The sequence below is a fragment of the Xenopus tropicalis genome, chromosome 2 (assembly GCF_000004195.4).
Source record: "Xenopus tropicalis strain Nigerian chromosome 2, UCB_Xtro_10.0, whole genome shotgun sequence".
NCBI lineage: Eukaryota > Metazoa > Chordata > Amphibia > Anura > Pipidae > Xenopus > Xenopus tropicalis.
In genome coordinates this window covers 87,851,890-87,874,422 of record NC_030678.2, presented here as the reverse complement: position 1 = coordinate 87,874,422, position 22,533 = coordinate 87,851,890, and the positions used below count along the sequence as shown (strand labels likewise).

Genomic DNA, 22,533 nt, shown 5'->3' with positions numbered 1-22,533 from the left:
TACCATGGGTGTGGTTTAAGTGGGTGTGGTTTTAAAAAGGGGAGTGGTCAAAACTAGCTTCCATTATCGGCCCTCCACCACAGAGGCTGGAAAAATTCTGGCCCTCGGTACCACAGAAGTTGGACAGCACTGATGTAGAGCGTTATATTGAGACAATTTGTAATTGGTCTTCATGTTTTATTATTTGTAGTTTTTTTAGTTTACATTTCAGCAGCTCTACAGTGTAGAGTTACTGGCCCTTTTAACGTTTTCTACAATCAACCAACCCTTTTTGATTTGAAGCCATGTGACACCATCTAGCCTGTGTCCCATTGTTTGTAAGGAGTAAAATACTGAGCCAAATGTAATGTTTGGGAATATTTTATTTTCTTCCTGTGAGCAGCCAGTGGAATGCAAAGGGGAAAAGAAAAACAGCCTGTATCTAAAAAGTTTATTGCTGTCTGTGCAGAATTGTTCTGTGTACACAAAGCAGACTACAGCAATACATTAAAAAGACAAAGAAATTAGTATTAATAATAAAAACTGACCCCACCCCCCATACACACCATACATTACTTCCTCAATAGATACGTATCCAGTCCAAATGTAATGGCAAGGCTTTATACTGGCGGAACGTGCGTTCCGGCTAACACAGCGCTGTCAGTGGCAGGTGTGGGAGGAAGGCTCATTTAATCAGATCATGAACAAGAGCGGCAGGAAATGCTTTGTTACTGCTTCATCCGGAAAAGGAAACGGCAAAAAGAATTGACAGCGTTGCTTTGCAAAGAAGGGTGCCCTGCGGATCCCAACTGAAACGGGTTATCTGGTGTTTCTCTACAAATTGTCTGTGGCTCATCTAACATTGAAACTCATGGTTCATGGCCTCATTTATTATTACATTTAAAAGGGTACTATGCTTTTAAATAAATGGAAAATCCAAATCTGCATCACAAGTATAATTAGTGCAACTGGATGTGATCATGGGAAATACACTGTAGGGATCTCTCATCCAGGTGTTTCTCGTGCTTCTGTTTTGTCAGCGTATTCACAACAAACCCCCTCCGTAGAATGGTCCCCTCACAGGGCAAGATGCACAACAGAACCAATTCGGGCCCCAGCTATCCTGAAGGCTGGCACTAGTCATGAACTGCAAACAATTTCCCTTTATCCCTTTGAGTGCCAGTAGAGCCTATACCACACGAGTGTGTGCATTTGTCGGCACGTCTGAGTACGTGTATATATGTGTACATGTGTCTGCGTTCCTTTTCCAGTTCCTTCCTCAAGCTTTGCCTGCTCAGTCCCCTGTGACCTGAGTAGTTTGTCCATCAGATGCCTGCCCGCTGGACTGGATGAACAGTGGCTGTGCGATGTCTTGCCCAGCTGGCATGGTGACTTGCTGAATCTGGTACAATTGCTGCAAACAAAACGGGAAATTTTATTGCGAGAACCCAAAGTAAGGTTCCAAAAATAATTCTAGTATTTTTAATAAGGATTTTCAGTCATATTCTATAATAGTGCACTCAGGCAAGCAGTGGTCAGGGTGCCAAATAAAGTGACAGAGACTGAAGGCATTTAGGTTACAAAGAAATCACTACAACATTAATGAAATTAAAAACAAATTAAAAAAGGGTTCATTGATTTAAAGGAATAGCAACACGAGGGAATTTTAGAAAAAAAAAAAAAGGGGTCACATTTAACCGCTTCCTATAATAGATCACACTGCCACTTGACTTTTTCAGGTCATTTGGGAATCACTACATGTGCAAATATGTCTCATAGCTCTACATACCAAGATCAGGCAACTGCACAATGTGCAGACCTGTACCTGGCATTATTAGGCGCTGGCTAAACAATAATGAATTAGTATAAGCATGAAGCCGTGATGGAAAGAAGAAAGAGTGGCACTGCACACCCTGGCTACAAATCCTGGTTATGTTAATCATGGTGGAGTAGGGAGGAGAGAAATGGCACATTCTCTCATAAGCCCTCAATCACTAGGATCCAGTCTGCATCAGGTTATAGCCCTAGTAAGAGTGTATAGGTATGGGTCTTTCCGTAATTTGGATCTCATAACTTAAGTCTACTAAAAAAAAAATATTTAAACAGTAATTAAACCCAATAGGATTGTATTGCCTCCAGTAAGGGTTAATTATATCTTAGTTGGGATCAAGTACAAGGTACAGTCAACCATATTTACAAAAGTCACGTTACCCTTTAAGGGGTTGTTCACCTTTGAATTAACTTTTAGTATGACGTAGAAAGTAATATTCTAAGACAATTTGTAACTGGTCTTCATTTTTACACACACACACACACACACACAATATATATTTATTTATTTATTAGAAGTGGTCATACTAGAACATACTAAAAGTTATCTTAAAGGTGAACGGCCCCTTGAAGAGGATTCAGAGAAGCGGTTAAAATTTGGGGTTCAACCTTTAAAAAGCTCACTCCAGGTTGACCCATATTATAGTATGTTACTGACATTTTTAATAGTTAGAAGGGGAGTGGCAGAAAAAAACCCCTATACAGTATATTTTTGTTCTACAGACAGATTACTTTGTCTTACCTGGCCATCGGTAAACTGGCTGAACTGCTGCTGTCCCTGCTGGACATCTGCTTGTGCAATCTGAGAGGAAAAAGAGGCAATTTAGCTACTGCAAAAAAATACACTAAATTCACAGCTATAATAAATCTGACAAATAAACAGAGTCATTTGATATTTAGAAGAGGAGTACTTTATACCTGCACCCACATCCTGCTAAATTGGCTAAACAAGATGGACTTTGATAGGGTGAAGACACAGAGCTACTTAGTAGCAGCTACTTGTCACGTATACTTAATGCCAGAAAATACCCGGCCATAGACAATACTGAGAACTGCCTTTGCTAGAACACATGTAGAGACAATTATCAGTAAATGATCAGCGTTGTCTATTTTTGCAGCCATGACAAGTAGCTGCTACTAGTAGCTCTGTGTGTCTTCACCCTTAATATAGACAAACATTATGCTTGGGTGGCTCATGGGGTAAAGCATGTTTGGGAAATGTCCCAATATATGTTTTATATTTTTAAAACTGTAGATTCAGCAATTCATAGGTCAAGCCATAAAGGCAGAATTCATTATCAAGAACCAGGAAGGAAAGGTCAGTTTTAGTCTAATGGTTGGAAATATGCTGCAGGCACCATTTGAGTGAATAAATGTGCACTAAAGAATTCACAGCGTTAGACGTTAAGGTCACTTAACTATGTAAGTACTAGTCTGCTCAACATCTCATTCAGAAACCAAGGGTATTAATATGAAGGTGGCATCCCTTTGGAGCTATAATAGCCTAGATTTTTCTGGAAAGGCTTTTCACTAGATGTTAAATATTGTTCATGAGATTTGCTTTTACTCAGTCTCGAGAGCATTAGTGAGGCTGGGCCCTAATGCCCTTTAGGGTTAAGACACACAAAGTTACTTAGTAGCAGCTACTCGTCATGGCTACTAAACTCTACCTCTGCTAAAACACACAGAGAGAATTATCAGTAGATGATCAGCATTGTCTGTTCCTGTAGCCGTGACAAGTAGCTCCATGTGTCTTCACCCTTAAGGTATGCGTTCACTGGATACCTAGCCCAATCCATTACTACAGATTCACACATATATCCGTCCAGCAAATACAATTTGCATTCAGGCAGGTAGAATTTTTTTGGTATCTACCAACCATAGACAAGTCCATCGGCCAAAAGGTTAAGCGCAGTGATTCTCTTTAGAGAATATGCTTATTTTGCTGGCGAGTGCAAAGATGGCAACCTACACACCACTCTAGCTGATGTTTTGGCATTGCGCATGGTGATATTAGGCTTGTGTGAGACAGTCTGGAACTTGGTAAAAAATGTTCCAATCAAGGGTATGGTTTTTACTAAAATATTGTTTCTTAAAAAGGGCAGAAATTTGAACTGATGTGTTGTTATTGCCAATTATGGTTGCTGAAAATGACATCCATCCCATCCATGTAGAGGACACAGTCACAAAAAAAGATAGATCAGCGCACCCATAACAACCATGTTTCGTCTTGCACAAAACGGTTAGAAAACAAAGCTACTTCAAAAATCTTAGATTCTCAAGTAAAAGAGATGCTGTAAACAAATATTTACTAAAACGAGGGACAACAATTAACAAGGCTCTGTTATGGAAGCTTGAATGGTATTATAGTCTAGGCAACTATTTTGTGATGGTTCGTAACATGCAGTTTTTCCTGTTTTTTGCATAGATAACCAATGATCCGTTATATCACTGGTACTGTTTTATGAAGCAGTACCTGCTGTGCATTAGCTGTTAGGGTCTGGATCTGTCCCTGAACAACTTGTGTTCCGGACACTGGCTGGGCTAGTCGTATATATTGCAGTTGCCCTGTATTCAGCTGAACCTAGGAAGAAACCAGTACAATTGATTAATTGTCGTGCTGCAGCAGAAATATTTAGGCATGCGCCGAATCCAATTGGCGAACCTCAATGCAATTTAGCAAAAGTTAGTAAATAGACCTTGCTGCGTAATAATTAGAAAAAAATAAATCTTCATTTTTGCTTGCATATGTATATATCACAATTATAACTGTATTACTGCATGCTTGTTAACCATATTAAGTGCTGGCACACCATTAACACTATTACAATAACTTACATACGAAAATCACAATATACTGTCAACCAATTTCATGGGTGTGGGATCAGATTGATAGCTGTATAAAATTGTTATGAAGTTAAAAGCTTCAAGCTAACTGACATGCATACATTTCTATAAAAAAACTGCAGCTAAACTAAAACACATAAAAGTAATTTTAAGGTTATTTGCTCCCTCCCATATGACTTGCTGCACCCACCCTCCCCAGTGGCTGACACATACCGGGATCTGCTGAATCTCTCCTGTGTTGGTGATTATTTGTTGCATGACTTGCATGGTCTGCCCAGCTCCACTCTGCCCTTGCTGACTTTGTCCCTGAGGCTGTGCCTGCACAATCTGTACCTGCTGTCCCTCTCCAACCTGCATGGTAACTGGTGCATTCTGCAAAGGAGACATGAAGGCAACTTTGGTTTAAACCCACAAACAAGAAAAACATGATCAACATACCATTCTGAATAACAAAGAGGACCAGGAGCTTATAAAATGGAGTCCTGTCTCTAATTAAGGAGTTCCTCAACTGGTAATATATGGTGATAGGATACTGGTGCACTAAGCAAGCTCTTACAGCAAACTTAATTATGCCCTGTAGGATTTGAATTTTTTAGCCCTTGGAACTCCGGTCAATGTGATAATGTCCGCATGGCACTTCTGGAATCTTAATGCTTAATAGACACATTAGGAAATAGTTGGACTCACACCACTGTAAAAACAGTAACTGCAAATGTATTCTGCCGATGCTGGGCCAGAAGATTATTAAAGTCCTATGTAGCATTTTGCACTTTGCTTTTGCCAGAACCTTACTTGTTGGTGACAAACGTTGACAGTATTTTTTTTTTTATTTAAACCCTGTTTGCATGGCAAGCTGACCTGGCCTTGCTGTGGCTGAGCTATGATAATCTGACCGGGCTGGAGGGTGGTGGTGGACGATGTAGTTTGCTGACCAGCTGTCTGTCCTTGCACTTGTACAGCAGCTGGCTGCTGTGCTAGAGTGAAGTAGTACTGAACTGGCTCCGTGGAGTTCACAGTCTGCCGGACTTCTTCCTGTAAAAAAGTAGCCAGACGTTAAACAAAGGCTTTTACAAATTATGCATCTTCAATAATCATGTCGATCTATCAGTAAAAAGAGACATTACCTGCTAAAAGAAAAAAAAAAAAAAAAGAAATAGAAAAAAGATAACATATGAGGACTACTCCATGGCAGGGGGAGTAAACACCCTTCTCCCAGCCACCTTATGTTCACAGCTGAGAGTGTAGGATGTTTACAATCACTGCTGCATGGTTCGTTTGGAAAGAATCAATGCACAGGTTTATTTTCATTCTCCCTCTTAGATATGAACATGCTCTTTGTAAGGATGAAACAAAGACTCTGTGTAACCTTTACCTGCTTGCCCTGTATCCGTGACTGGCAGGCACCCAAACCTTCCTTATAAAGCCTCCTATTGTACCCTGTTTCCTTTTTGCTAATCTATAATATCCTTTTTTTACTGGAGGAGTGGGATAAGAGCAGTTTGGCTCACCACAAAATATCAGGCTAGGTCTGACTCCAAGAAAATTATCTTACCAATGTAATCCACTGATGTTAAATTCAATAGGAACTGAAAAATACAGTTAATACCTACACTTGCCCCAGTATTAGCATTTATATTTAGCATCTACTGCTGATAAAAACTACCTAAATTATATAGACTAAAGAGTAAAACAGACTGCAAAATCTTTCCCAGTCTGCAGCCTTATATGTACTTAGTGATTGCAATACGAGCCACTCAACTACTAAATGTTTGTTTTTTTTCCTTGATTCCTAGCCAAAGTTTCCTTTTATAATGTATCTATGGCTCAGGAAATTGATATTCCTGGGAACTATTAGGGAGTAAAATTGATGGGCACCCTGTTTTAAATCTGTATATATTATTTCCATGTACAGCCATATATCTACTCTAAAGAATCTTTTTAACAGAAATGAGCTTGTCGACTGAATTAAATACCAGCATGGTAAAGCTGCTGAGCAAGCAAGAGAGGTCCTTATTGGGATACACAGTTTTAATGCTCAGCTCTCGGGCAGATGTCCCAGTGATTCAATGTGCTGCTGGTAAACCATTAACTGAGATATACAATGCACTCCTGTAGATAGACTGTCCAGGGGCGTCATCGGTCTCCTCCTCACTCCTGAAACTGGACCATGTAAAAGAGGACTGCAGCAGCTAGCAGCTGTAAACATCCGACTGAAAGCTACTATCATTATTTCACAGCTTCCAGTCAAGGATGTTTACAGAGGCTGTAACTGCCCATTATCATTCACTTTGTGTTTCACTTGGCTTAGAAACTGTGTGGAATCAACTGTACAACACTTACCTGTGTGTCTCATACAATGGCTAAAATATTATTTTTAACATTAACAACAGGTCTATTTAAATCATTATTAATTTACAAATAGAAATAACAGTTTGTCTTTTGAAATAAAGCTCTGTTTGCCAGTTAGGCAAAACTTTCACAGGACACAGTACGATCCATTCTTAGGGCACTCACCTGGCGCTTTGGAGGTTTTAATTCATCCCTGGGGACAATGTCAATAAGAAAGTCAAACTGATCAAACTTTGTGATTGCCATAGCAATGTCATTTCTCTAGAAAGATACAGACAATAAAATGGTTATAAAATAGTGGTCACATGTAAAACTGCAAATATATATCATATGCCATGTTAATAACCGATTGACTACAGTCAAAATCTGATTGGCTTGAACATTCTGCACGGCCATAAAGTATCATAGGGAGATACCACAATATGGCAGCCTGCAAAGCAGAAAATAAAACCTTATAAATACAGCAAAAGAGTGGCTTTTTTTTGTGACAAGTGACCCAACTTGTGAAGAAGCTTAGAATCAAAGTTGAAGCTACAGGGGTTAACCAGTCATCAAAGACAACACTATAAAAGCCTGGATTTATGCTAGAGGCCAAGATTTAGCAAGAATGCTTCCACAGAGGCCAACTTTTAAATGCCTATATATAAATTTTTTTTCCCCATTCCAAACCTTTGCCTACATCACTAGAAACAGCCTGACATGAACCTTGCAGTTTATAAAAAAAGATCTGGCACCTAATAAAACTGGTTAGTAGTGGTGCTGCAAAGCAATGAATACTACCCTCTCAGCTGCAGTAACTTCAAAAGATTCCATTGGGGAGAGTCATAGATAATGTTTTGTTTTAAAACTAAATAAAATTAATACATTCTTCACAAATTCGTTAACATGTCGGAGACGCCCAAAATAGCTCTGAGCACAGATTCAGAATATTTATCAAGTTTAAATTTAGAAATGCAAAAGTACATAAGGAGCCAAGCCTTGCAGTAAGGTCTATATAAACCAGAGGTGTTAAGCAACAACTAAAAATAGTGTTTTATTACCTGAAGAGTTCTCCTTTTGTTGTCCTCTGTGTGAATCCAGGCACGTAGGGTTAACTCTGTTATAAAAATCTGTGCAGCTTTGGCAAACAAAACTGGGGCTTCAGCACTGATCATCTAAAAGAGAGAAATAGTTCAGAGTTATGGGGGTTGTTGCAAATCATCGTGTCATAAATTGATGCTACAGGGCTGATTATTAAATCAATGCACTGGTTTCGTAGCTGCCATGTAATGTCAATTTAAAAGAATTACTAATCAGCCCTATATTGTGACATTTATATTCTACATATAGTATATAGTATATTGTGCGTCTGTCCCTAAACTGACAGCAGCAGCGAATCAGCAAAACAAGATGATTGGGAACAACTGTGGGTGTCTTCACAGTTCTTTCCTCATAAATGGCTCTAGTTGCCTTGGGCTGGTTCAGAAGCCCAAATGTACAACATTTCTAGCCTACTTTTTATTAAGCTTTAGTTCTCCTTTAAGGCACAGACAGAAGGCATATTTGCATTCCACAGGGTTACAGAAAAATTAAAAGTAATAGTTTCACTTCTGATGATGAATGAAAAAAACCCCCAAAACTGTCAAATATTGGGCCAGATTTAATTCCACAAGAAAACATTATTTTATGGTTTATCACATGAAAACTTATGGGCGAGATTCAGAGAGAAAACTTACTTACCATTGACTTCAACAGAGTTTTCATGTGGCAAACAGTGAGATAAGTTTTAAGGTGGTCATACACATTAAGGTGAGGTATTCAAATGAACAGATCATCTCCTGATATGCCCACCTAATTACAATGACGGGTACAGGAGCCATTGGAATGAGGACCACATCAATAAATCAGTGCAGTCCCTGATCCAACAGGAAAATCAAATCGACACGTGGCCAATTTTCAGCCAGATATCGACTGGGTAGGCCCATTGGGGATCCCAGTACACGGGCAGATCAATTGCCAAATCGATCTTAAGGACTCAAATCGGAAACTTGAATCTGCCACCTGACCTGATCTACATTCCTGAACTGTGTTCACCTAAACAGAACACTGACAGGTTGGCGAAGCAGACTTTACTTTACTGTCGCTTATGTGCACAGCAATGAATGCACATAAGAAATAAAACAATGGCATGGGGTAGGTTTCCAGTAACCTAAGAAACCAGTTTAACATGATCTATAAATGTAAAGGCTAGTAAAAAAACTGAAGACATGTAAGCAAATCCTAGAATGCGAGAGTGAACACAATATGTATATTTTTTACAGCAGCATTGTACCGTAGTGTACGTCCTTGGGATGGCAGCTAAATCTATAAAATCCGAGGTTCAAATTTGCATGGAGAAATTGTGAGCACCAATAATGTGCGCAGTAGCAGACTTAACAGCTGCACAAGATAATTTCCCCTTACTTTTATAACATATAACTGCTCAATACTGTTAAAAATGATACATGTATCAGGGGAACTAACTGTTACTGTACTGATGGAGTAAGTACTTAAAGGAAAACCATAACCCAAAGCAATGTAGGTCTCTATAAAAATAGATTGTATAAACAAGCTCATATGTAAAACCCTGCTTCATCTAAATAAACAATTTTCATAAAAATATACTTTTTAGTAGTATGTGCTATTGGGCGATCCTAAATAAAAAATTACCATTTTAAGAATTAAGGGCCGCCTCCTGGGATTATAGGATTAACAGTGCACATAAACAAACCAAGGCACGCATACAAGCTAGGCCACATCAGCCAATAAATGGACAGAGTTCTGTCTTTTCCACACTACTTCCTGTTACATTATTTCTGGTCATGAGATCTCTGAGGGAGCACACTTCTAAGGCTCTTTACTCAGGTATGGGAATGCTTTCTGCAAAATAAATATAGTGTTATAGGTGGCACTAATGTAGAAATCTATTGACAGTAAATTGCCAAAATGACTTACCTTCCTCTTTAAGGGTGAAGACAGACAGGGTGGTTAGTTGGGGTTTTTAAAACCCCAGTAGTGGTGACTAACCTCTGTGAATAAATATACAAGTTTCCGCATTCTAATTGTACCTCACGGGGCTAGTTAACTAATTGGCCTGTGTGTCTTCATCCTAAAAGTGAAGCTTAAAAGGTGAACTACACCTTTAAATTCCACCTGTGCACCACTACCTTGGCCATGTTTGAAAGGCCCAGCAGAAAACTCTATCTAGAATCCATGGAAAATCTAATACTGGTCTCCTGGCTGCTCTTTTACATAACTGGCTAGGAAAGAATTTTAAAGGGCATCTAAAGGCAAAAAATTATAATCTCTGGGTTCTCTATATAATATGGTCCTGTTTTGCAATATAAATGTATTCAAAATTCTGTACCGCTTCCAAGAACGAAGTGGTGAAATATATTTGGTCAGCCAAATCCCCTGGCTTTCGCTTTGGCTTATCCCCACAAAACTTAAACAGCTGCCAGCCGTCTCTGTGTGCTTTAGTTTCCGCCTGCCGATAAGAATACTGCAGGCATGTCTGTGCCACTTGCCAGAGAACTTGGTTTCGACTGCACCCAGAAAACCCATCTCTGCACTATTCTTATAGGTGGACAGAAACAGAGACCACTGTGGATGTTTAAATGTAAATAGGATCTGCACAAAGCTGAGTTTTACCCAAGATATTTTGCCTTTAGATCCACGTTAATTTTATAATTATGGGACCAGAATAAACATGATGCAAAATGTGGTAAACTGTAAATTTAGTCCAAAGTTAAACACATTTGGGACTGTAAAGAAATGGTGTACATGACAACAAAATGTACATTCAGGGAATGTAAATTACTGTTTAACAGTAACAAGTAGTTAAAGTGGACCTGTCACCCAGACATAAAAAGTTGTATAATAAAAGTCCTTTTCAAATTAAACATGAAATCCAAAATAATTTTTTTATTACCACACCCATACCCATTATAAAAGCATTTTAAAATCCCAGCTGTCAATCATATAATGCCTGCCCCGCCTCTATGCCTTAGGCATAGAGGTGGGGCAGACAGTTACTTTCACTTTAAATTCAGAACTTCTTAGATGTTGCTGCCCTCCACACATTCCCCCTCCCTCCTCACCATGTAATTGTGTAACCAGTGCATGGACATGGGCATCAGGTCCCCCCATACTGGCACAGAAACAAGATTTTGGCAGGATGCAATGCCTGCTTTGATAACAGTGTCCACAAAATGGCCCCTGCCTGCTTGCTGCAATTGCTGTGAATTCCAAGGATGAAGAAAATAAAATTAAAATAATTTATACAGTGTAAGTAAAGTTTATTTTGCTTGCCAAACACAACAGAAAACAATTTGAAATTATTTCTTAAGGTGACAGGTCCGCTTTAAAAGCAGTCTAAAGCTGGCCATACATGCACTGATAATATGGTACAAAACCTTGTTTTGTACGATATTCGGTGTGTGTATGGCAACTCCGCGAGGCGGCCGAAAATCGCAGAAGGTTGCGGATATCGGTCGACTCGCCGATCGGACGGGTTAAAAGATTTTGATCGGACGCCATTGAAGGCGCCTGATCAAAATCTACCTTCAGGGCTGAATCGGCAGAAGGAAGTAGAAATTCTATTGTTTCTATCTCCATATCTGACGACTCATCCCTGAACGTCAGTGGAGGGTTGGAACGAACTTTCACGTGACCGATAGGCGCACGAAAGATCGAAAATCGCCACGTGTATGGCCATCTTAAGCATTCTGTCTATCTTTTTCTAACCTAAAGGCTATTTGGTCACCATGGTTAGTAACCAGCATTCCAGTACCACTGTCTATTTGCAAGGAACAGAGCCCCCAGCAAACAAATAGTTTAAATTAAATGAATATTATCTTAAAAAAAACTAGTCTACATGTAAGCTCCTGTGAACAGGGCTCTGTGATGCCATTTTATTCTTTAAATTTTATTGGTTAAATGTGCAGAGTAACTTGCTTGCACCATATAAATATAAATGATTATAATAATAAGGGCGCTGACACACAAGATTTTTTGCCCTGGGATTAATCTCCTCAAGAGCGGGTGACTCTTTGAATGTTTTCCCACTGGCAATAATGTAAATCACAGATGGGAAAACATGTGTTGCTTTGGCTTTTCAAAGTGGCATGAAGTATCCTCGAGGCAACTTCAGAAAGCCAAAGTGACTTGTATTTTTTCCCACTGGTAATTTACATTATCGCTGATAGGAAAGCATTTGGAGGTGATTAGCCACCCCTGCTAGAGGAGGTTAATCATGGGGCAAAGGGTAAAAGTTGACATGAAAGTAAAACTCTCCTTTAAGCAGTCATACAAGTTACAACTTCTCTGGCCTGCGCTCTAAAACAGCAGGAATTGTTTTTTCACTGCATATAACGTCTCTTCTGACAAATCTCTCTGAGTGGATCAACTTTAAGCACAGTAATCCTGAAACATGGTCTCTAAAAGGGAGGGGCTAACAGGAAGCTGGTGGGGTTACAGTCCATCAAGACTTAACATGATCAAAAATAAACTGTCCCATTTGATATATTCAAATGCAGGGAGGTTCACAACTATTAAAACTTACTTTCAATTTCTCTTACTGTGATTTTCTTATATAAAATTTCTTGCAGAGAACAGACCCCACTAGGCAAGCAGAAAATGCTTCTGACTTCTTAAAGGTTATGGCACATGGGCTGTTTTGATCAACATAGCTTTTCACAGGGAAAGGTCATGTGCAACTCATTGCATTCCAAATGACTGCTGTGGAAACCATTCTGGGCACTGTACCCCCTCCCCGAAAAATATCTAGTAGGGATAATTGCTTAAAGGAGCAGTATACTCCCTTTTTTAAAATGAGCCCATATATCAGGCAATGTATCAGAAGGAAACAAAGCTACCCCATGTTTGGTCCTTGCAAGGCAGATAATTAGAATTCCTTTGCACAGATATACACTTTGCAGTCACAACAAAGTGGAAAGGAAGGGGGTTGCGTACTTGTACCTAAATTAACTACCTCGCAAGGACCTAACATGGAGTAGCTGCAACTTACCTGTTTAGCTCAAGTAATAACAAAATCCACAGATATTTTGTGATTTAAAAAATAGGAAAGCATATGTTCAGCATAAGCATTATTTATTGAATTAATATCGAACATGGGGGTATATTGACCCTTTTTAAAATTGCTTCACTGAATGGACAAGTTAACTGTCCAGAGAAGAATCTTGTGTAAAACCACTGAAGTCAGGGCAGTCAGTACTTTGGGGAAATAACTGTGGACTGCCTATACTGAAATGCAATAAATAACAGTTTTGGGCCTTCTGTTGCAGTGCTTTAACTCTGGAGAATGTGTGCTTATTCAAACCACTATGTCTGTTTGCATACTTATCAGTGACTAGTCCCTATAAACTTTAATATGCTGCATTCTTAAAAACCCCCAGTATTTTGAACTGCTCAATAGTATTTGAAAAATTAATTTCAGGCTAAAGCCACGGGGTATTTCCAGCAAAGAAGCTCCCAAATTGTAACCCTGCCACCTCCAAGGTACAGTAATGCAGACCACCTGAATGCAACATTATTTGGGTCCTGGCTTGAAAAAAAAACACAGTATTTTTAAGCCCAGTAAGTTTAAGATAGTTTGCATAGTCAATGGCAGGTACAGTTTCAGGTGCCTTAAACCTTAAAGAAAATAAAAATGTTTTCATATGTGCACAAGCGAATTTCAGAATAGCACTCCTAATAACATGAATGATTCCAGAACTGTAAAAAGCTTATCAACATGTGGAGCTCCAACACATGTACAAATAAGTATACATCATTTGGATCAAAGATCTAGATGTGACAGGGCAAAACTATAAATAGTTAATAGCAGCAAAAACCTAAAGCAGAACAATAAATATGTTTCATCCATCAACACAAACACTGACAACATATATTTTACCTTCACATCTTCATCAAGTTTCATGATCTTTTTTATGCGAGCCAGAGGGAGGTCCTGAACTCTGAAATCTTTCTGTAGGAATAAGAACAAATGACATCCAAGCATCACTACAATAATTTTACCACTCGCTCGGCAAGGGGAGATCAATCATTTCAAAATGTAAAATATACAAAATGTGTACGAGTAAGATTCCCTTTGTAAGGACAACTAGATCTCAAATACTAGGGATGAGCGGCATAAATGCGAGCGGGGGACTGTTCGATCGAGCGGGGGAAGTTAATCACAATTTTTGGGAGAAGTCAGCATTATTAAATCATTTTGGCGATTTGCTATGGACAAGGGGGCTCTACACTATGTTAAGGGCTACAGTAGTAGCCTTTCCTTGCTCTTTAAAGACATAATAATGTAGAATAATGGAAGACTATTTTTTTTTTATGAAAAAAACATTGTGCTGTTCCATTATGGAAACTTGTACAATTAGTAATGTTTCTTATGGTTCTTACCACTGTCAAATTGCGTATCTCCTCCATAACCCTTGGCCAGAAAGACTGAAGGCTTTGCTGTGCATCACTGCTGCTTGGTCCGAATGACCCATCTGCAGACATGTTTCAGGCCTAAAAGTGAACATACACATCAATGTCATCAATTAATGCAAATCAGTAGCTGTGGTAATTTTCAAAAAAAATGGTGCACATATTTAAAGACCATGGCTTATTGTTTAGTATAGGTATAGGATATATAATCTTGACATTCAGATCTTCCACAGTACTCATTAAGATAATGCCACATGGGGGCCGATTCTCAGCCTGCGGATAAAAACAGGTTGAGAATCAGCCCCTACGCTGCATCAGCCTTTTCCGGCTGTACTTCATATTAACTATTGCACCATAAAGCCATGGAAATTGGAAAGATCCAGGGCAATACCCCCCACCCTCACCATATATACAAATTCCATTAACCACACTGTAAACAACCATTTAGGGTGTCGGTGTGTCCTTAAAAGGCTCCCATACTATCTGATCACACTAGACAACCGGAAAGAATGCTTATGAGAAGTCCCAGGTATGAAATATTCTGTACAATACATTCAATATCTGTTTCTGCTTGCACCGAGAATTTTGACTTCTGGTACACCTTTATATATTTCCCCCAAATACTAAGTCTGCCGCCATGAACAGATGAATTCCAAACATGTTTTGTAATAAAACACAAGCAGAGAGACTCCTTAACTGTAAGCGCAGCCTCATATTTCCTGGAAGTTCCAAACTGCTCTTACAATCAATGAGTGAGATATGATTCCAAACTCTGTCATCTATTTTGAGGGACATGCATGTGCATACCTCAATGAGAGTATAAAATGAATGCAACATGAATGCTGGCAGCTAGCCGTAGCTAGTTTCTGATCACCAGTAAACCATTAGCTTAGTACAGGCATGAGACCCGTTACCAAGAAAACTTGGGACCTGGGGCTTTCTGGATAAGGGGTCTTTCCGTAATCCATACGTTAAGTCAACTGAAAAGTCATTTAAACATTAAATAAACCCAATAGGATTGTTTTGCCTCCAGTATGGATTAATTATATCTTAGTTCGGATCAAGTACAAGGAACTGTTTTATCTTCTTTTTTTTTTTTTTCATTTTGAAAAACTTGGCTAAATGTGATTAAAATGGAGGCTATGTGAGCTGGCCTTCTTGTAATCCAGAGCTTTCTGGATAATGGATCCCATACCTATACTCCCGAATAAACACTGCACAGCTTTAAGTTCAGCTGTATAAGTGTAAAGAACGCAAAAACAAATCTTAGGGAGCATACAGACTTATATGTTATTGCGACTCCTTGGGCTGATGTTCAGCCAATAGTCTGGCCACTAGCCATTGTGCCACCATCCAACACTGCCCCTGTAGCCATTTGGCATAGACAAATTTGACAAAGCATAAAAGAAGAAAGGTAAAAACTAAGTAAAGCAGCCATAAGCACTATGTAACTATGTAAATACAGCCATAAGCACTCACAGAAATGCTGCACTGACTTCTCTGTCAAAAGATTTGTTGTGTCTGTAATTCATGTGCCAGAGACATGCAGCTCGCAGCTCTCTCCTGCTCCCCTCCCTCAAGAATGCTAAGAACTCACTCCCCCCCTTAGAAATGTGGATCTGAGCCAATCAGCAGGAAGCTGACTCATAGTCTTACAAACTGAGCATGTACACTTGGTCTCGGTCTAGGGGTGAGGCATTATGGGAACTTTTTTTTTTACACAGCTCAGCGTTTTTTCTACCTGTTTGGCTTCTGATCATCTGAACAGGTGAAATATGGGGAGACTTAAGGGCACTATTGAGAGGACTGAAGGTTTGCCTGCAGCTTGAGATTAACTATTTATTAGCCTTTCCTTCTCCTTTAAAGGGAAACGAAAGTCAAAGTCACTTGGGGGTGCCAAAATGTTAGGCACCCCCAAGTGACTTTAACCGCTTACCTCGTACCCCGGGCTGGTGCCCCTGTTAGGAGAAAACAGCACCAGCCCGGGGCACCTGGAGCGCAGCGCTTCCGTCTTCCTCGCTTCCTTTTCCTGAGTGCCAGTGGTGGGCGCATGCGCAGTAGAGTGAAAAGCCGACTTTAAGATTTAAGTTCGGCTTTTCACTCTACTGCGCATGCGCGCGCAGCGAATCAGCAGCAAGGAAGTGCCGGCAGCTACCCCGGGCTGGTGCTGTTCCTTCCTCACAGGGGCACCAGCCCGGGGTAAAAGGTAGGCGGTCAAAGTCACTTGGGGGTGCCTAACATTTTGGCACCCCCAAGTGACTTTGACTTTATTTTTCCTTTAAATTATTTCCAGTTTTTGAATTTATTTTAATAAAAATAAACAAACACAAAATTGTAGCCTCAAGGAGCAACAGTTTTTTTTTTGTCTGCTGGGGTCAGTGTCATTTAAAAACCTGTGAAGAGTCAGAAGAGGAAGGCAAATAATTTAAAAAATGAAGATCATTTGAACAATTAATGTAATTTGATCTTGCCAAGCCACTTGGTGCTGGTAAACACACTGTGCTGCACAAATCAGTACAAACCAGAAACATAAAATCTAATGTGCTGGCACAGCACTTACTGGGTTAAATAATCACATATATTTTGTTCATAGTTGTAGTTTAAAAAAAAAAAAATCTTTCATTGAGCAGGATCACATTACAAGTACAGAGAGCATTCTTTTGTTGAACAGGTTTGTACCTTCACTATGAAAGCCAGGAGTGTAGAGCTCTGCAGTTCCATGCACATCTGCAATAATGTGGAACAAAGGAACCATTCAGAGAAACACTCCGGAAAGAGTGAGAGACTAAGCACAAAGAAGATAAGATGTAAGATGGTTCTCTGTGTAACATAAGTGACACAGAATAGGGCACAGGAAACCCAAACAACTGTATATCAAGCCAGCCTACCACAAAACTTAACCCCATGCTGAAGAGTAGTCTTTGTGATTATTTCCTATGCTCTTACACCATAAACGGGGTTTTATGAAGGCAATTTCACTTTTGACTTATCTGCAAGCCCCCATATTAACAGGCACTTTTTTTCCAGAAAACACAGGGCCTCACTCAAAAACTGAGCATAAGGGGCATACGTTGCCCAGAACTGTCCCTTGAATGTTTGGGAGTTGCCATCATCTGCAGAATATTTGGCCTTCTGGGTGTATATGGAGCTCAAGGGGTGCAGAAGGGATTTCATGGGAACAGCTTTACCACATAACTTAAACTGTTTAAACTGAAAACTTTTTTTGCGGATGTTCCTTCTTGGTATGTGATCAGCAAAATGCAAGCAGCTTTGCTTCTCCTTACTTTGTCTCAAAAGATCAGAACAATGCAAACTGGTTATCCGAACATTTGACCCAAAGCCCAATTGACTGGACAATCTTAAGACAGACAACAACTGGATTCAACTGTCCGCGCGCCACTTTAGAAGGCCATACATGGGCCAATAGTGACAGAGCGAGCAAACAGCTTATTTTGATATATGCCCCCTGTACTTTTTAACAGGAAAACATAACTTAATAACAATGAGATGTTTTTTCTGCACTGCCCCAGTAAGTTAGGTGGTACATCAGGTAAAATATTATGAAAAAAAAAAAAAGAAACAATTCTAAGGAACTTTCCAATACACATTAATTTAAAATCTTCACTGTTCTTAAAGATATTTGTAAATAATAACTGCTACAACGTTAAAGGACATTTATAAACCTGGGGTGCAAATGCAAGAGTTAAGTAGTGCTCATTTTAAAGCATTTGCACCACCATGGGGTTGTAGCTCTCTGTGCGGAGTGCTAGATTTAAAATAAGGTGACACAGGTGGTAACTGCAGGATCCCCATGCTGTGCAAATGATGTGTAAGTTAGGGGAGAGAGGGGAGGACACCCACATGCCACACCTGCCGCTAATTTGGAATCTAGTGCAGGCTGCACAATGCCCAATGCAGCCTTCTTTTGCACTTTGCATGAAGCATTGTGAATGACCATTACAATGCATAATATACACTCACCAAAAGGATTATTAGGAACACCTGTTCAATTTCTTATTAATGCAATTATCTAATCAACCAATCACATGGCAGTTGCTTCAATGCATTTAGGGGTGTGGTCCTGGTCAAGACAATCTCCTGAACTCCAAACTGAATGTCAGAATGGGAAAGAAAGGTGATTTAAGCAATTTTGAGCATGGCATGGTTGTTGGTGCCAGACGGGCCGGTCTGAGTATTTCACAATCTGCTCAGTTACTGGGATTTTTACGCACAACCATTTCTAGGGTTTACAAAGAATGGTGTGAAAAGGGAAAAACATCCAGTATGCGGCAGTCCTGTGGGCGAAAATGCCTTGTTGATGCTAGAGGTCAGAGGAGAATGGGCCGACTGATTCAAGCTGATAGAAGAGCAACTTTGACTGAAATAACCACTCATTACAACCGAGGTATGCAGCAAAGCATTTGTGAAGCCACAACACGCACAACCTTGAGGCGGATGGGCTACAACAGCAGAAGACCCCACCGGGTACCACTCATCTCCACTACAAATAAAAAAAAAAGAGGCTACAGTTTGCACAAGCTCACCAAAATTGGATAGTTGAAGACTGGAAAAATGTTGCCTGGTCTGATGAGTCTCGATTTCTGTTGAGACATTCAAATGGTAGAGTCAGAATTTGGCGTAAACAGAATGAGAACATGGATCCATCATGCCTTGTTACCACTGTGCAGGCTGGTGGTGTAATGGTGTGGGGGATGTTTTCTTGGCACACTTTAGGCCCCTTAGTGCCAATTGGGCATCGTTTAAATGCCACGGCCTACCTGAGCATTGTTTCTGACCATGTACCCATCCTCTGATGACTACTTCCAGCAGGATAATGCACCATGTCACAAAGCTCAAATCATTTCACATTGGTTTCTTGAACATGACAATGAGTTCACTGTACTAAAATGGCCCCCACAGTCACCAGATCTCAACCCAATGAAGCATCTTTGGGATGTGGTGGAACGGGAGCTTCGTGCCCTGGATGTGCATCCCACAAATCTCCATCAACTGCAAGATGCTATCCTATCATTATGGGCCAACATTTCTAAAGAATGCTTTCAGCACTTTGTTGAATCAATGCCACGTAGAATTAAGGCAGTTCTGAAGGCGAAAGGGGGTCAAACACCGTATTAGTATGGTGTTCCTAATAATCCTTTTGGTGTGTGTACATACCACCATGTATTAATATTCTGTTTGCCCCTATGTGGGCTTGGGGAACAGATTCTCATTTGCACCCTTTTTCTTCTTTTTGCTGTCTTTTTTAAAGCCAGCTATTTTTGCTTTAGCAATTGTGGTGTGCCCTCCAAAACTATTTGTTTGAATAAGTCTCAAAGTAGTCAGCCAGATCAGCAAGAAAACAAGAGGCTAGGCTAGTAATTGTTCCAAACCATATTATTACATTAAAAATCATGTAAAGGCTGCATATTTTTTTTTTTGATTGATGTATAATACAAAGAATCTTAAAATTATGTTTAATTTCTTAAAAAGCTTAAGTTGTGTTTGGGTGGAGTTCCCGTTAAAGGAGAAGGAACGGTAAAATCCCTGGGGCAACTCCCAGTGATTGTAATTGCTTACTTTATACCTCAGGCTGGGGCTCCTCTCTCGTCTACCTTCGAAATCCTGGGGCCTGCACACATGCAGTAGCGTGGAAAAGCCGACGTTTTTTAGTTAAAGTTCAGCTTTCAACTCTAGAGCAGCTGTCTTTAACCTGGGGGTCGAACGACCCTTTCAAAGGAGTCGCCTAAGACCATCGGAAAACACATATTTCCAACGGTCTTAATAATAATTTTATGATCACCACAACATGAGGAACTGTATTAAAGGGTCGCAGCATTAGGAAGGCTGAGAACCACTGCTATAGAGTATGCGCAAGCGGTGTAAAGACAGAAGGAGGAAGAGGATTGCTCTCTTGCAGCTACCCCAGACTGGTGCGGTTTTCTACTAACAGGAGCACCAGCCCTGGTTATAAGGTAAGCGATTACAATAACTGGGGGGTGCTCACCCCAGTGATTGTACCTTTCCTTCTCATTTAAGGCTAGGAGTCAGAAGGGGTCAGTTTAACAGTCCAAGCACTGGATTAATGCTACTTATGCACCTTATTTAAATCACTATAGTCTACCGTAAAAAGACATTTCACTATACTGGAGGCGATCTTGGAGACCTACCCTAAAACAGCAGGTTGAACCCTGCTGTATGTGACATTAAGAAAACAAGTGGCAACAGATAAAAAGTAAGTTCAATGGATAAAGTCAGGATTGCTGAAAAAGCAACCATTCACATGCAGCTCACAGATTACTCAACATGAAACACTGCTTTGTGCTCTGATGCAATCTAATGATTCTTAGACCACAACTGTTAAACTGTAGAAATCCTATCTGTGTTTACCACAATATCTGGCCTAGCACCAGCATGAATAAGGTGGACACCACGTATTTGTCACATTCTAAAAATATCACCAAGTTCTCTTTAAAGCATTCACAAAACCTTTAAACAGCTCCTGACATATGCCAAGTATATTAGTGGCATGAATCATAGATGGCATGCAGCTAAATTTGGTTCCACACTATGTGCTTTGGATTCTAAAATCTGAACTATGTCAAGGGAAATTCAGGACCTCCATCATTTTCAGAGCTGTTTATACCACAATAAATCAACTAGGTTGGAATAGCCCCATATTTACCCCCTAATAGTTATGAAACACTACACATTTATAGATAAATATCTACACTGATTTGCATAGTGACAGAAACAGCTAGATGCCAGTGCAAAAGTTAGCTCATATTTTAAGTTTTCCCTCATTTTAAATTCTTTTTAAAGAATTAATATTCTGCATAATGAATATACGGATTTTGCATTTTCCCAGATTCCACACTATTTTTTAGTCCCCTTAAAAATGTAAAATGGGGTTTTTACAGCGATACATTCTATAATGGACATAAATACTGTAACCTTCTACAATGTCATCAATCAGGGAGATCCATTAAGTCCTTCTTGAAACAAGATGTAGGCTACAGATAACACAAACTGTGAGAGAGAGAGTCTGCATTATAATGCAAGTGATATTTTACTAAGCTATGACCTAAGCCACCTCTGAATCTCTGACTTAAAACCCTACTTTTATTCTCATTATACCATAGAAATGGACCTATCCTATACAGGTCCATAATGTGACCCATTCATTTTCCCAGGGACTATACCTCCAGATCAGCCCAGCTGTGTGTACCACCTGGAAAGCCAAGATCTACTTTATTTGCACTGGTTGCACTCTTTCTTCTCCCAGCATGCTTTCCCCAATCTTTTGCCTCCACCACTTCTGTCTAAGCAGACTGCTAACTACATTCTATATTGTCCATACAAAAACTTTACAGTACCTTTTCCTTACACCAGGGCCAAATCTTAACCCCCCCAAAAAGGTACTATCGCAGATAATTCAAATTTTTTCATGACAAAATAAACAAAACATTCATTTAATTACATTTCATTAGATAGAAACATTTATGATGGCAAACAAATATCCAGGGCTGTGGAGTCGAGGAGTTGGAGGCAATTTTGGGTACCTGGAGTCGGAGTCGGCAAAAACTGAACCGACTCCTACTAAATTTAAATGGAAATAAAAAAAAAATAAAGCAAGTTTAAATGTCCCAATTCACAAACAGTCATAATTAATTACTTCTCTGCTATAAGAATAAAGCCCAATGCACGTAGTGCATAAACGAACACATTGAGTGGCCATGAAGCATGCTTTTCATTGACTGTATGCTTCACTAAATGGGACGTAACGCACAGTTACGGTGCGGCAGCTCCACTACGTCGTGTTCCTCTGTTACTGGGAACACAATGCCCACTGTGAACCTAGCCTAACTCTCACTGATGACTATGGGATTCTAGGGAAATCATTAGGAGTATAGATAAAATTTTCTATCAGTTTATTATCAGTTCAGTTGTGTTTTAAGTGAATGTATAAAATATATTAGCATATTAAAAACAGAGGAGTCGGAGTCGTGGAGTCGGAAGTATCAGAAACTGAGGAGTCGGAGAATTTATCTACCGACTCCACAG

At 39.7% G+C, this 22,533-nt stretch overlaps 1 protein-coding gene and 2 non-coding genes across 6 annotated transcripts in view; all 3 read right to left on the bottom strand.

The window, feature by feature from the left end:
* Window positions 1-344: 344 nt before the first annotated feature.
* Window positions 345-22,533, bottom strand: part of nfyc (nuclear transcription factor Y subunit gamma) — a 42,044-nt gene continuing 19,855 nt past the window's right edge. For 2 of the 4 annotated variants that reach the window (XM_012956657.1, XM_018091146.1), the window contains exons 2-10: window positions 14,443-14,553; window positions 13,940-14,011; window positions 8,046-8,159; window positions 7,171-7,266; window positions 5,515-5,688; window positions 4,870-5,028; window positions 4,286-4,393; window positions 2,552-2,611; window positions 345-1,393 (exon numbers count right to left, since the gene is read on the bottom strand). In XM_012956657.1, coding sequence (XP_012812111.1) covers window positions 1,274-1,393; window positions 2,552-2,611; window positions 4,286-4,393; window positions 4,870-5,028; window positions 5,515-5,688; window positions 7,171-7,266; window positions 8,046-8,159; window positions 13,940-14,011; window positions 14,443-14,544 — 1,005 coding nt within the window. In that variant the 5' untranslated portion in view covers window positions 14,545-14,553 and the 3' untranslated portion in view covers window positions 345-1,273. Of the gene's footprint in view, window positions 1,394-2,551; window positions 2,612-4,285; window positions 4,394-4,869; window positions 5,029-5,514; window positions 5,689-7,170; window positions 7,267-8,045; window positions 8,160-13,939; window positions 14,012-14,442; window positions 14,554-19,016; window positions 19,074-22,533 lie in introns of all 4 variants that reach the window. The other 2 variants (XM_012956658.3, NM_203874.1) reach the window with 2 other exon arrangements.
* On the bottom strand, window positions 5,839-5,927 carry mir30c-1 (microRNA mir-30c-1). The gene has a single exon (NR_049559.1). It is a non-coding gene; the product is annotated as a microRNA mir-30c-1 (primary transcript).
* mir30e (microRNA mir-30e) lies at window positions 6,842-6,931 on the bottom strand. Its single transcript, NR_049664.1, has one exon. It is a non-coding gene; the product is annotated as a microRNA mir-30e (primary transcript).